The sequence below is a fragment of the Fusarium proliferatum genome (assembly GCF_900067095.1).
Source record: "Fusarium proliferatum ET1 genome assembly, contig: FPRO_scaffold001, whole genome shotgun sequence".
NCBI classification, from domain to species: Eukaryota; Fungi; Ascomycota; class Sordariomycetes; order Hypocreales; family Nectriaceae; genus Fusarium; species Fusarium proliferatum.
Genome location: NW_022194790.1, coordinates 2,532,536 through 2,547,076, shown reverse-complemented (window position 1 = coordinate 2,547,076; position 14,541 = coordinate 2,532,536). Strand labels below are relative to the sequence as shown.

The window sequence follows — 14,541 nt, the reverse complement described above, 5'->3', positions numbered from 1 at the left end:
AGAGGCCCTCTCGGGAGACTCTACACATCTCGTCTCACTAACGGCCGTTCCCTCTCTGCTCTTCACACAATGGCTTCCCTCCGACTTGCCAGCCGAGGCGCCAAGAGCCTGTGCATGCGGCCAGCAACATTCGCTGCCCGCCCTTTCTCGACGACCTGCCTGCGAAAGTACGCCGCCGCCGCCGAGCCCGTCGGCACCAGACTCGTCCCAGTTGACGAGGACTTCTCATCCGCTCAAGATGCCTACGGCCTCTCCAAGCCCCGAAAAGCCGGTACCCGAAAGTCGCGCGAGAACTCCGTCCAGGACCGAAAGGTTCGACACTATACCGTCAACTTTGGTCCTCAGCATCCCGCTGCCCACGGCGTGTTGCGTTTGATTCTCGAGCTCAATGGTGAAGAGATCGTTCGAGCCGACCCCCACGTCGGTCTGCTGCACCGAGGTACTGAGAAGTTGATCGAGTACAAGACATATCTCCAGGCTCTGCCTTACTTTGATCGACTTGATTACGTCTCTATGATGACCAATGAGCAATGCTTCTCTCTTGCTGTTGAGAAGCTTCTCAACGTCGAAATCCCTGAGCGAGCCAAGTTTATCCGAACTCTGTTTGGCGAGATCACCCGTATTCTTAACCATCTGATGTCTGTTCTCTCACACGCTATGGATGTTGGTGCTTTGACGCCTTTCCTGTGGGGTTTCGAGGAGCGTGAGAAGCTCATGGTAGGTGGACCATGGGGAGTTGAAGAAAATCAGCAATTGACATGTTCCAGGAATTCTACGAGCGTGTTTCCGGCGCCCGTCTCCACGCCGCCTACGTTCGACCCGGCGGTGTTCATCAGGATATCCCTGTTGGCCTCCTCGACGATATTTACCAGTGGGCTACCCAATTTGGCGACCGAATCGACGAGACCGAGGAGATGTTGACTGATAACCGTATCTGGATTGAGCGATTGAGGGGTGTTGGTGTTGTTCCCGCCACTGAGGCCCTGAACCTTTCCTTCACTGGTGTGATGCTTCGAGGTTCTGGTGTTCCTTTCGATGTCCGAAAGAACCAGCCCTATGATGCCTACGACCAGGTTGAGTTCGACGTTCCCGTTGGAACTAACGGTGACTGCTACGACCGATACCTCTGCCGAATGGAGGAGTTCAGACAGTCTCTCCGCATTATCCACCAGTGCCTCAACAAGATGCCCGCAGGTCCCGTCCGTGTTGAGGACTACAAGGTCTCTCCTCCTCCTCGATCCGCCATGAAGGAGAACATGGAGGCTCTTATCCACCACTTCTTGCTCTACACCAAGGGCTATGCTGTTCCTCCTGGTGAGACCTACTCTGCCATCGAGGCCCCTAAGGGTGAGATGGGTGTGTACGTCGTTTCTGATGGTAGCGAGCGACCATACCGCTGCCACATTCGCGCTCCTGGTTTTGCCCACTTGGGTGGCTTCGATCACGTCTCCAAGGGTCACTTGCTGGCTGATGCTGTAGCGGTTATTGGTACTATGGATCTGGTGTTCGGTAAGTTTGCTTACTTTAGTATACTGAGAAACAATGCTAATACAATCGTAGGTGAGGTCGATAGGTAAAGCATTTTCGAAAAGAAAGAAGGTTAGAATGGGTTTCTTTTGTTTGTAATCATAGCTGATAGGGAGACCACGGTAAATACTCCCACAAACATCGTGTGCTCGAGCGAGAAGCTATGTAGAGGTGATGCGTGTTCTGAAATAGCAATGAATCATCTTATTTCCATTATTCTTGGGTGTGATATGTACAGTTCTAGTGTTACAGACAAAAGTATATGCCCTGAGAGTTGGAGGTTTGTCTGCCGAAGTCTACAAAAGCTTAGTACCAGTCCCAGAAGCCTGCTCCATGAAGAAATTCTTTAGGGGGCCGAGAGTATTGACAGCCCGAAGACCAACCGAACGAAGCGGCACAAGAGGACCACTCTCGACAGAGTAGAGTTTATGAAGCTTATCGCAAACGTTCAGAATGACATGATTGGCAGCATAGCGCTCGCTGTTATAAGGCTCGAGAGACAGCTGAGTGCCGAGGTCCTGACCATGAGAGACAGCATACTCAATGGTTTTGGCTAGGCTCTGGGCATCCCCTTGACCCTGATTCAAGCCTTGACCAGCTAAGGGGTGAATAGTATGCGCCGCATCACCGACAAGTGCGACGCGTTCGCCGGTGTAGGTATCGGCATGGCGCAGCTTCAGAGGGAAAGATGCGACGCTCCCCTCCTGAACTCCAGCAACAGTCTGTGGAAGAGACTCCGCATCAACATGAGTGTGCTGCAAGCGCCAAGATAGCTCCTCTGCTTGGTTATTCTCCTGTGAGTGCATGAATCCAATGTCGACGGGGCTCAAACGGAAGGCGGCGTTGACCATAGCGATGAAGTCCTTGGGGCTCAGACTCTTGAGCAAGGCGGCCTTCTCAGGTGTAGTAGACCAGACCAACGTAGCGTATTTGCCAGGCATAGGGAGCATTGCAACAGGGCCCGTAGGCAAGAATCGCTGGTACGCAATCTTGTTGAACTGGCCGCCCCAGCCCTCGCCTTCGAGCTCGAGCGTTGCGACAAGGCCGTGTCTACCATAGTCCCATCCGCGGCTGTTGATACCGGCGAATGTGCGTACTGGACTGTTTGCCCCATCTGCGCCTACAAGGAGTCGTGCTGCCAGCGATTGGCCACTCGAGAGCTGCACGACTGGCCATTCGCTCAAATCCAATTCTTCGGTCTCCTTGCCCAGTTCAATACCCTCCACTTTCGTTTTGTCAAAGACGTCCACTCCGCCGAGCTCTTGCAATCTCTTGAGCAGGCCAGATGTTAAATTCAGATTTTCAGCCATGTAGGCAATTGTCTTGTCCCCGGTCGTACTGGGTGGCCAGTCGAACTCTATACGGGCACCTGTCACTCCATCCCAAACTTGCATCTCCTGGTAGTCCTGCACACGTTCACGCTGTAAATGTCGCCATGCGCCGATTTTGTCGAGGTATTGAGCCGATGCAGGGGTAAGAGAACTGCATCGGTTGGAGAATTGGGTCAAAGGGAGTGAGAACGACTTGGTTTTGGAAAGGTCCTGGGCTTCGATGAGGGCAACTCGGAGACCGGCCGTCAAAGGATTAGCCCCTACTGTTTGTTAGTTACTTGCTGATTGAGCGGACGAGAAAAACTCACGAAGAGCTGTCAGTAAGCTCAAGCCGGCTGGCCCACCGCCAACACATACAACATCATAGATATTGTCCTGTGCCGAAGTGGAAGCCCGGCGCAGCTGATACTGATATTGTCGTACACAGCTCCGACAGACGAAGGCGGGCTTTCCCAGCACAGATTTTCGTGCCAGCATTGGTATTTGATATCAATTGATCCCCTAGACTCGAAGAGCCAAGCACAAACCCTTTTCCAAAGTATGACTTGCAGCTACAACAAATCTTCGACTAATCGTCCCTCAATCGTTCGATAGGTTGATCGCGGGACAAAAGTGGCGCAAGATGTGGCTTACAGCATCTGCGGCGGTGCTACACCAGGCAACTTACATGGCTTATGGAGCATGGGTGGAAGATCCAGCGGGTCAAGTGACAGGGGATTGCCTCTGTACCACGAGCCTGATTTGAGTTGCCACAGACAACCACGCTACTCAAATTTATCATTGCGTCAAGGGTCTCACCCGCGCCCGTCATCAACAATTCGCCTGTCAACCCAGAGACAAGCCTTTTTCACACGATTCATCCCCCCCCACTGCGACTAAAATTTGCTGCTTTTTGCAGTTTGTTCTTGTGAAGACGAAACCCGATCAATCTCCTCCTGTCTTCATCGTTACAGAAAGCCATCGTGGGAGATTAGGAGTGTTGCGTGGCCCTTCTTTGTTGTTCTCCTCCTGTCTACACGAAGCTCTAGCTCAAGGCATAGACGGTCTCATTCCTGCGGCCTGAACACCATCCCGCATTGTCATCCTCGTTTATGCTCTAAAATTCTTTTCGCTTATCGCGCTCTTCCTTGGTCTCGACTGCCGCCATGGCCGACATGGAGGACTACCTCGAAGAAGGGTTTGACCCACGTTCGGTCACTATTCCGCGTCTGCGATCGATTCTTGTTACGCATAATGTTGAGTACCCCGCGACTGCCAAAAAGGCCCAGCTTGTCGAGCTGGTTGAAGATCATGTACTGGCTCAAGCGCCAAAGCTGCGGGCTCAGCGCGCCCGAGCTAAGAGATCAAGCATGGGAATCGTGAATGCCGGCAGTCCGGAAGATAACGGCACCTGGGATGACTACGATCTCCCACCTCCGTCGACTACCAAGAGGCGTTCGAAGTCTCCTCGAAAGTCGTCGGCACGTGTTAAGGCTGAGGATGATGTCCTGGCGACTCCTGTGCCCAGGAGTCCTACCAAACGCAGCACACGGTCAGTAAGCCGTGCGCTTTCTCACGCTGACGACCACGAGAACTACGATGCCCCTCGTTCCGTTCGCCAACCGAGGAGAACAGTTACGCCACAGATCAAAGATGAACCACAAGAAGAAGAGACAATCCTGCCCGACCACGAAGAAAGCGTGTTCACTCACGACAACCCTTTTCAGAGTGGCAGTTCGCCTGCTCAACATAAAACACCTACCAATCGCCGCCGTACAACTGCCGGCGACTCCATCAGAAGTGTAAAGTCATCGTCCCGGCGCAGGACAGATGGCTATAATGACGATTATGAAGATGATGTTGAGCCTACTCCCAGATACCGCGAGCCAACTCCGGACTTACTGGAACCTGGTGAGGAGTTCACCCCGAACGAGCAATTAGAATTGGAGCAAGCTGCAAGTCGGGGTGAAATGGAGATCGAGCCTCGCAAGCCTTCTCAACAGGTATCTCGAAGAGGTGGTTTTAGGGCACCTCTCTTTGTCCTCTTGATGTCTCTTGTTGGAGCCTACCTTGCGTGGTATCGTCAAGAGAAAATCGCGGTTGGCTATTGCGAAGTCGGTGGTCAAGCAAAGCCACTTTTTTCACAAGACATTCCTATCCCAGACGCTCTTGTTCCTTTCATTGAGCCTCAGTGCGAGCCTTGCCCTTCGCATGCGTATTGTTACCATGACTTTTCGGTTCGTTGCGAGAATGGATTCATTCTCAAGCCGCACCCATTGTCTCTTGGTGGGCTAGTGCCACTTCCACCTACTTGTGAGCCGGATGGCGAGAAAGCGCGCCGTGTTAAAGCTGTAGCTGATAGAGCTATTGAAGAACTCAGAGATCGCCGAGCTCAGTATGAGTGCGGAGAGCTTGTTGATGAGGATGGCAAGAAAGAGGAATCTCCTGCGATGGCTGAACACGAGCTTAAGGCGACCGTGAGCCGCAAGAGGTCCAAGAGACTCAACGAGGACGAGTTTGATGAACTGTGGGCTGCCGCCATTGGCGAGGTCGCAGCTAGAGATGAGGTCGAGATCATTGAGACAGCACCGTAAGTTCTTTCTCTCTTCACAGCTTAGGACTTTCATGACCTATCTGGCGACAATTTCATTGCTCCAATTGTTTCTGACTATTGACTAACCAGATCCACCATTGACCCTACAGATCGTCCAATTCCTCCGATCTTTCAGACAGATGGCTATCGTCCTCGTCTCTCGCTCGCCTTCCGTACACCTGCGCGATCAGACGATCAATCCGACTCGGCCTGGCAAGATATAAATTCCCAGCTGGATTTTTGATCGCTCTAATTCTCGTTATTTTCTACTTGCGAGCCCGATATCGGAAGCACGTAGCTACAAGTGCTCAAATTCCTGCTCTCGTCGACCTAGTACTGGGTAGACTTGCCAATCAGAAGGAACTAGGTGAAGAAGGCATCGATGATCCTTGGTTGTTTTTACCAAACTTGAGAGATGACGTCCTCCGGGCTATTCACTCGTTGTCTGAGCGAGAACGCATCTGGCAGCGGGTTCGAGCTGTTGTAGAACAAAACAGCAATGTTCGAACCAGTCAGCGCGAAGGAAGAAGCGGCGAAGTAGGTCGCGCTTGGGAGTGGATTGGCCCTGTTGCTGGCAACGGAGCAAGGAGGCGACGGAGCGGCCGGGTATCACTCGGTCCTAACTCTCAGTTAGAGTCGCCAGAGCCAACAAAGGCAACCCCTGATGTGAAAAAGTGGGAGGAATCGAGACCAATCTACTAATATTCAGGTTCAATATTTCTCGTCAAGTATCCTGCTTTACGCATTTCTTAATTACCATTTCCTAAATGTTTGACGAAAGGGGGTGGTTCTCTTGACAAAGATATCAGGAAGCATAGAGCATCTGCCTTTGGAATCGGAATTGGCGTTGGAGGTTGCTGGTCTTTTCCATGTATCATTAATCATGTGTAGATGCACGATAGTTTCAGAACAACGTATATTCATATTCATCAAAGCGCCTCGAGTAATAGTGAAGCATTGTGGCCAAATGGAACAATTTGCGAAAGACTGCACAGTGTACGGTGGGCATTTGACGAAATGATTCACTAGGTGGGAATGACGAAGTCGTTGTGCTGAAATGTTTTGTTTTGGACATTTGCTATACGCCGAGAATAGGCGATATCGGATATTCCGACCTTTCCCGACGAGCAATTTACAAGCTCCGACAAACCCAATTGAACACAATCGACCCAACTCTTCCCAAGATCTCACGGGTAACAGCTTTCCGACAGTGAAGTAACTAGGGTCTTGATTGATTCGGCTAATGCACAGGTGTTGTTATGACACAGAAGGGGTACAAAGAAAAACCGTGGAATCTAGGGACCGAGACTCTAGCGGCGGCGTTTAATTATCTATTGGGCCTTGGAGGCAACGATCTCTGGGGCAAAAGGTTAGTAATGCTATTGATTGGCAGTAATTGGCTGTACGTACTCTCAATATCCGCAACACTCTGCTGGAGGATCTGCTGAAGAACCTTAGGGTTCTCAAGCTCCTTCTGGACCTTTGCGATAACGGACTGAGCGAGCTCCTTCTGCTGTCGCTGCTTGACCTGGCCTTCGTATCGGACCCAAGAGTCAAGGACGGTCTTGGCCTCAGCAGCAAGAGCAGTCTTCTGCTCCAATTCGAAAGCCTCAGCCTCAAGCTTGGCGGTCTCCTACAAACACAACCATAATCAGCCACATTTCCAGCTACCATCCAATGGACACTTCGGAATTACCTTGGAAACCTCGAAAAGGTTCTTGGTGATCTCAACAACGCTGCCCATCTGCTTGACGTCCTCAATGCGGCCCTTGACGGCCTCGGTGTGGTCGGCACGGGCGCTGTTGAGGATGTTCTTGATCTTGTTGTTCTGCGTCTCAGCCCACTCCCTGTAAGCCGGGCCACCGTACTTGATCAAGGCACCCCAGACTGAGAGAAGGGAGATGGCGATGATGGTCTCCTCGTTCATGACGTAGTACTCGCTGGAGATGGCGTAGATGGAAAGACCGGCGGCGGAGCTCAGGATGGCGCTCTTGCTGAGCAGGCTGTTACCGGGAAGAGCGTCAATGATGCTCTGGGCCTTCTTCTTGGGGTCCTCGGCGGGAACATTGCTGTTGTATCGCGCTGCGGCAACAGAGATGGCAGGGGCAGCTCGGCGGGCGAGGACGGGTCGGAGGAGGGGAGCGCCTACATATAAGGAGTCAGCATGGGTCGGCGGTGCGCCAATTGGGATCGAATTGGGTTCGGTTCGAGGAATTCGAGATTTCTTCACATACCGACGGCGCTTCGTACCAAGCGTGACGCCATTGTGGGATGGTTCGTGATGGGGGTATCCGGGGCTTGTCGTTGATCGGAGAGCTGGAAGTGAGGTTGAGGTTTTATCGCGCTAGTTCGGCAACAATCAAGAGCACGTGACCTCAACTATCAGATTTAGATCTGGAGCCGGCATTTTCCCGTTGGCTCATAAGTGGATATGATTGGTCAAATTTTCAACGATCAAAGAAAGATTTCGAGATTTTGCTTTTATGAACTTGAATGAAGTAAGTTTTTCTCAAAGTAAGGACTTTGACTTTATTATTAAAAAAAAAGTAAAAAGTAGAAGTTCATTTTACTGCGCAAGCTATATCAAACGGATTCGTCACACTTCTCTAGCAAACCCACGATGCCAAAAGCGGCCTCTGCAGAAGGCCTCAAGCGCAAGAGGTCTTCTTCAACTCATGAGAAGTCCACCACTGAGCGACGAAAGAGAGCATCGTCAACGTCCAGCAATGAATCCGAAGATGCCAGCGCGAAAATTCTATCAATGGAAGAAGGGATTCTAGAGTCACGGAAGAACTATAACGACCTCACCGTTTTGCTCAGTACTGCAAATGACTTTAAGCATGGGGGCCAGGAGAGCATGCTCTCTACAGTTGTCTTGTGCCGAATCTTTATCCGATTACTCACTCAAGGCGCTTTGATCGCCAAGAAGACTCTATCTGAGAAAGACCTTTTTATTGTGGGATGGCTGAAGGAGCGGTTTGCCGAGTTCAAGAAAATTCTGGTTACTATTCTACGGGATGAAGAGTTGGCGACCCCAGCATTAACCCTATGCATGAAAACACTCAAGGCAGAGGGCGAGTTCCTTTATGACAAGGACGAGTACACATTCCCTCGAGCTTTCCTTCGAGAGATCGTTTCCTCATTATTCGAGAGCGAAAATGAGGATGTGGTCAAGGCATATGTGGAAGAGTATGTGGAGCAATACGACGATATCCGCTACTTTACCTTCAACGCAGTCAAGTAAGTCGCCTCTGATTCTTTTCAAACGTTAGGTCAGGGAGCTCTCGACTGACCATCACCTAGGCACATTGTGGAGAAACAAGAAGGCAATGCCTCGCCAGAGCTCTTTAATCGATGCTTTGCGCTCTTGTCAGCTTTGGACGGTGTCCCTGAATCTGCCGATCAGCTTGAAGATTTCTTCGTTCCCAAACCGAAGAAGAAGACACATAATCTACGAAACGTCAATCAGCACAAGAAACAAGCTCAGGAAGCATGGCTCTCTCTCATGACCCTTGTTGAAGAAAAGGACCAGCGGAAGCAAATTCTCAACGTCATCTCGACCGTGATTGCTCCTTGGTTCACAAAACCTGAGTTACTTTCGGATTTTTTGACAAGCTGCTACGATTCGGGTGGTTCAATGTCTCTTTTGGCTCTGTCCGGCGTCTTTTATTTGATTTCGGAACGCAACCTTGACTATCCATCATTCTATACCAAGCTCTACTCTCTCCTCGACCGCGACATTCTTCACTCCAAGCATCGATCCCGATTCTTCCGTCTTCTAGACACATTTCTTGCTTCCACACATCTACCAGCGGCCATGGTGGCCAGCTTCATCAAGCGCCTTGCTCGTCTTGCGCTCAACGCACCCCCTGGAGCCATTGTTTTCGTGACTCCCTGGATCTACAACCTGCTCAAACGTCACCCAACATGTACATTCATGATTCATCGAGAGGTTCAAGATCCAGAGGTGAAGAAGCAAATTGAGGAGCACGGTGTCGATGATCCTTTCCTCTCCGAAGAGGCGGACCCTATGCAAACAGATGCGATAGAAAGCTGCCTTTGGGAGCTTGTTCAACTTCAATCGCATTATCATCCTAACGTTGCAACTATCACCAAGATTATCTCGGAGCAGTTCACGAAGCAGTCCTACAACATCGAAGATTTCCTCGACCATTCATATGCCACCGTAAGCCCCCATTCCTTCGGCAATGCATATCGGGGACTTTGCTAACACTCACATAGCTCCTCGAAGCCGAGATGACAAAGGATGTAAAGAAGGCACCTGTTATCGAGTTCCACATCCCTCGAAAGGTCTTTACGCCAAACGATGGGGAGGCTGAGGCCGAAGCGGATAGCTTACTAGTTAAATTGTGGGACTTTGACAACTGAGGTTGATTGAGGATTATTTTTGATACCATGCACATGTTGTTCTGGCGGAGACTGGTTCCATAGGGAAAACACGGACTCGGTACAGTTTTGGTATATATCAGCAGAATATATACTCATAATAATAGGAATTTAGATCTAACATATCCGAGGTAACATACCTCCGAAGGTATGGATATTGAAAGAGAGTTGCCAAAGCCACACATAAAGGAACCGAGACTTGTTGGAGCCAAGCAAGCTAAAGACTACCTAGGTGACAATTTCCTAACTTGTAGTGTGAAACATGCAAAAAGATAACATCCAACCCCGTATGGGATGGGTCCTATCGACGCGGGCCTGATTCGAACAGACGCCTCCGAAGAGAATAGATTTCTAGTCTATCGCATTAGACCACTCTGCCACCGCGCCTTTGCTGAGGACTGATTCCGGCGAAAATTATCCAGCACCAGGAGCACGTCTACTCAGATGCATGCCTTACCTTGTAGTACATCCATTGATGCTGAGATGGAAATAGGCATCGTGGTTAAGCACAACACTTGCATACCTGCCTACCTAGTGGGTACCTATGTTCAGACCATTACTGGCCACAGAACAAGTCGGCGCTTTGAGTGGTTCAATGAGTAGGTACCTAGGTAGGTACTTACCAACCCAGTGGTCTACCTTACAGGTAACCTCCATATCTATCACTGAAGACCTGAAGTGAATCACCCCAGACTGTGGGGATCCGTTGCTATTTACAGCAAGTACATTGCCATAGGTTACTGGCCCGCCGGTGTTCTGTTTGCAGCCCTGTTGGATCGCCGCTAAAGTTAGCATACTGTTTACTGTGAATGCATCACGTGGACAGCAATCATGGCCGTCGGTCGTTTACCACGACCAATATTATACTGGACAAAATGCAAGCGATGAGAAGTCCGTTTAGAAAAACCCGTTCATATCTTAACTCTAAAAAAATAAGGTGATTCTTGGCCTGCTCTTGAACTCCACCATCTCAAGGTTGTCTGTTAGTGGAAACTACACTAAAAAATTATCCCTGTCAACCATTGATAGCTGACATCATTACCTCTTCATTTGCAGTTCCAAGCGAGAAATCCCATTGTACCTCCGGCGTTGGTGGTATTCCTCTCCTCCTCGGCCTTCTTCTCTTCTCATACTTCTTAAAAACGCTCGTTCACCCATTGAAGGTATTCGCGATGTCTAGCAATCGCTTTGCTGACCTGGCAAGCACTAGCAAAGCGACTCCTCCTATTTCGACCTCCAATCAACTCCAGGCTCCTGAGTCGTCAAATAACTCCAACGCATCCAAGGCTAGGAAGAGGAAGGGCCATCGCGGCGGCAGGAAGAAGCGGACGCGCAGAAAGAGTTTTGCGGCACTGGATGATGATGATGATCACGATGAGGATCGCGAAGCAACGGGAGAAGGGTTCTTCAATCTCCCGAGAGCCAACTTGAGCAATACCAGTATAGATAGTGAGGCACTACTAGATCATCGGTAAGCTAGACTGGCAGGGACGAATATCAAGGGCAATTTCCTAACAAAAACTTCCAGGGACCATCAGCCATTGCGTCCCCGTCGAGCATCAACGACGCCAGCTGCCAGCGGCATACCAGTCTCACCTTACTCGGGTTCAGCCAGCAACCGTCTACGATCGATACCAGCTGTCTCTGCCGAGGAAGAGCATCCGGACCACACACCCTGGGACGAAAATGCACCATTGCTCGGCGAATCAGTGACTTCCGGTTACGGCGCAAGTGACGCTAGGTCAAACCAAACGAGAAGTCGTCGCGCGTCGAACAAGTCTTCAACGACACGCCTAGGAACTTCGTCTGGCGCGAGAGATAACTACGATGTCAACGCCCCTCCATCCATGCCAGGTTCGCCTACTTTTGGTACCGCGGACCGTATAGAACTTAGCTTGGGGGATGTTATGATTCGGGATGGGCTCGGGGCAAGTCGCGACGACTCGCCGCATCGCATGATGGGTGACATCGACATCCTCTCCGACATGGAGGGCATGGGTGACAATCGCCCTGATATGGGCCGGCGAATGGCAACCGGAGCTGAGCAGGACGTTTGCTTTCCTGCTCCTGGGATGTCAGAGCTCGGAGATGACGATACACAATCGCAGGCTCATGAGCACCGACAGTATCGCACACGCCGCCGCCGTGGTCAATGGCCTGACTTATCTGTGCTGGAGGAATGGAGCCACATGGAAAAGGAGGACCGAACGGAGGAGCGCCGTGTCAAGAGAATAACAGAACCGCAGCTCATCAACGGCCGCTTGCGACCTGTGCGTAAGGGATGGTACCAGACGGACGAAGAGTCCCCATATCGTTTTACCTATTTCAACGAGGAGTTCCAGAGCACAATTCACAGTCAGACTATCTCTGAACTGGTTCAGCCTGGTGGTGGCTTCCGGGAACTTTTTGTTCCAGATCCTCGGGTTCTATCCGACGACGAATCAGATGAAGACGACATGGAATTGACACCGCTTCCAACAGGTTTGCGCCATCATAGCACCGCTACAGAGGGTAACTCCAAAGTTCACACGCGCCAGCCATCGCTGTCGACAGTTCATGATCACCACGACTTGCGCGAAGGGACTACGTCGCCGCTCAGGGATCCTCTCGCCCACGTTGCTTCAAGAAGCGAATCTGGACGTGCTACACCTACTGGGCGGAAGTCTGCCGATGAAAGTGTTCACGTTTCTCAAAACACTGCAGGCGAACCAAAGGAAAGGACTGTCAGGTACGGAGAAAGACCAGTCTGGTGGCTTGATGTCCTTTGCCCAACGGAGCCTGAGATGAAGGTCATATCTAAAGCTTTTGGCATTCACCCGCTTACTGCAGAGGATATCATGCTTCAGGAGGCTCGCGAGAAGGTCGAGCTCTTCCGACATTATTACTTCGTCAACTATCGGTCGTTCGACCAAGATAACAACAGCGATAACTTTCTTGAGCCAGTTGATATGTATGTGGTGGTATTTCGCGAAGGCGTTCTCAGCTTTCACTTCTCCAAGACACCTCATCCCGCCAATGTCCGACGCAGAATCCGACAACTGAAAGATTATCTCATTCTTTCTTCAGATTGGATCTCATACGCGATTATCGACGACATTACGGACGTGTTTGCTCCCTTGATACAGAACATCGAGGACGAGGTTGACGAGATTGACGACGCCATCCTAAAGCTGCATTCGTCTGCTGATAAGCGACTTAACGAGACCTCCTCCAAGAATGACGATGCACTTACAAACTCAGATCCAGGCACAGATATGCTTCGGCGAGTGGGAGATTGCAGAAAGCGAGTTATGAGTCTATACAGGCTGCTAGGCAACAAGGCAGACGTAATCAAGGGATTTGCTAAGCGTTGCAACGAGCGGTGGGAGGTTGCGCCACGGTCTGAGATTGGTTTGTATCTCGGTGACATTCAAGATCATATCGTCACAATGACAGCCAACCTGGGCCACTATGAAAAGTAAGACTTTTCTCTACGATTGGAGCTGCATTTTGCTAACATGTACAGAATACTGGCTCGATCTCATGGTAACTACCTCGCACAGATCAACATACGGATGAATGAGCGTCAAGAACAGACGGCAGATGTTCTCGGCAAGCTCACTGTTCTCGGTACGATTGTGCTCCCCATGAATATCATCACGGGTCTTTGGGGTATGAACGTATGGGTGCCAGGCCAGGAATACGAAGGAGACCTTACGTGGTTCTTCTGGATTACCGCTGGCCTGTTGTTCTTTGGCCTGGCGTGCTATATGATTGCCAAGAGAGTATATAACATTGTTTAAAACGACACAAACCTCTCGGTGCATATGAATATTATAAGGGGTAGACATTGGTGCTTTTTGCACATTCTGATCCGCGGCACATGGCAAGGCACACAGCCAACTTGACCCTGCTGCTTCGTTCTCTTTGTCATTTGGTGTTTTGAGAGTTGTTTTGGAAATGTATGTCTATCTGGAACTCGCTTTTCTGCGAACACGTATACCTCTGGGCTGTTGGAAAGGATGGGACTGCTAGGGAGGTTTGCTCTTCAAGTGGTGTTTATGGCTAAAGATTCGTACACACAAAATTGTCCAAAATCTACTCCCATACTTCGTTCTTCCCTGGAAATGTTGAAGCAAGCACTAGATTCGGCCATTTTGGACGCACGAAGCCAATTGTAGTGTCATTCGTTTTCAATAAATATGTGTTTAATTCTGTGCTTGCTTAGCTACCTACCTAGGGGAGGAAGGATAACTCAGGACCTTAACACTGAGCAATGAATTACTTAGGTGGATCTAGCCTAAGCTTAGGGGGCTTTTTACTATGTTTATTTTGGCATCCTCTTCTCAAGCCTTTATTTTTCTTGCCCCCTGAGGGACTTGGTTATCATACCTATCAATTTAGACTCAACGTGTGTACTTTTCAGGAGCCACAAAACTTCATACTGTCTCACCAACCAGATACTTGTATTTAATACTTATAATACTTATAATACTCATAGTCTGTTCGATTTCCAAATGTTGTTCTCAAGTTCTCACCATAACAACCGTATTGGATCAGTATTACCAACATGTGATGGTACCCACCCTATACTTGAACTGCGCTCGAGTAGCATTTGTTCTAATAGCATCACAACCAAAAGCTACAAATAAGAAAGATGCTTCCAGAACCCAATTAGGTAGAGTTATAATTGGTCTCTGGTGATTCTATATTTACAAGCATATT

At 50.0% G+C, this 14,541-nt stretch overlaps 6 protein-coding genes and 1 non-coding gene across 7 annotated transcripts; 4 read left to right on the top strand and 3 right to left on the bottom strand.

Annotated features, from left to right (window-relative positions):
• Positions 1-69: 69 nt before the first annotated feature.
• On the top strand, positions 70-1,577 carry FPRO_01256 (uncharacterized protein; the record flags this gene model as incomplete). The annotated part of the gene is made up of 3 exons (XM_031233495.1): positions 70-717; positions 768-1,509; positions 1,561-1,577. 3 exons carry the CDS (start codon positions 70-72, stop codon positions 1,575-1,577), a joined length of 1,407 nt encoding a protein of 468 aa, XP_031075217.1.
• A 246-nt stretch (positions 1,578-1,823) lies between these two features.
• FPRO_01257 (monooxygenase family protein) lies at positions 1,824-3,335 on the bottom strand (the record flags this gene model as incomplete). Its single annotated transcript, XM_031233484.1, has 2 exons — positions 1,824-3,118; positions 3,167-3,335. The coding sequence occupies 2 exons, from the start codon at positions 3,333-3,335 to the stop codon at positions 1,824-1,826; spliced, it is 1,464 nt and encodes a 487-aa protein (XP_031075216.1).
• A 668-nt stretch (positions 3,336-4,003) lies between these two features.
• On the top strand, positions 4,004-6,132 carry FPRO_01258 (uncharacterized protein; the record flags this gene model as incomplete). The annotated part of the gene is made up of 2 exons (XM_031233471.1): positions 4,004-5,427; positions 5,541-6,132. 2 exons carry the CDS (start codon positions 4,004-4,006, stop codon positions 6,130-6,132), a joined length of 2,016 nt encoding a protein of 671 aa, XP_031075215.1.
• Positions 6,133-6,761: 629 nt separating this feature from the next.
• Positions 6,762-7,695, bottom strand: FPRO_01259 (putative H+-transporting two-sector ATPase chain b precursor; the record flags this gene model as incomplete). The annotated part of the gene is made up of 4 exons (XM_031233460.1): positions 6,762-6,787; positions 6,841-7,063; positions 7,127-7,575; positions 7,665-7,695. The coding sequence occupies 4 exons, from the start codon at positions 7,693-7,695 to the stop codon at positions 6,762-6,764; spliced, it is 729 nt and encodes a 242-aa protein (XP_031075214.1).
• A 355-nt stretch (positions 7,696-8,050) lies between these two features.
• FPRO_01260 (putative NOC4 nucleolar protein, forms a complex with Nop14p that mediates maturation and nuclear export of 40S ribosomal subunits) lies at positions 8,051-9,819 on the top strand (the record flags this gene model as incomplete). Its single annotated transcript, XM_031233449.1, has 3 exons — positions 8,051-8,670; positions 8,734-9,616; positions 9,673-9,819. The coding sequence occupies 3 exons, from the start codon at positions 8,051-8,053 to the stop codon at positions 9,817-9,819; spliced, it is 1,650 nt and encodes a 549-aa protein (XP_031075213.1).
• A 323-nt stretch (positions 9,820-10,142) lies between these two features.
• Positions 10,143-10,224, bottom strand: tRNA. Its single transcript has one exon. It is a non-coding gene; the product is annotated as a tRNA-Ser (tRNA).
• A 785-nt stretch (positions 10,225-11,009) lies between these two features.
• On the top strand, positions 11,010-13,619 carry FPRO_01261 (putative MNR2-Manganese resistance protein; the record flags this gene model as incomplete). The annotated part of the gene is made up of 3 exons (XM_031233438.1): positions 11,010-11,308; positions 11,366-13,294; positions 13,343-13,619. 3 exons carry the CDS (start codon positions 11,010-11,012, stop codon positions 13,617-13,619), a joined length of 2,505 nt encoding a protein of 834 aa, XP_031075212.1.
• Between the last annotated feature and the right edge of the window lie 922 nt (positions 13,620-14,541).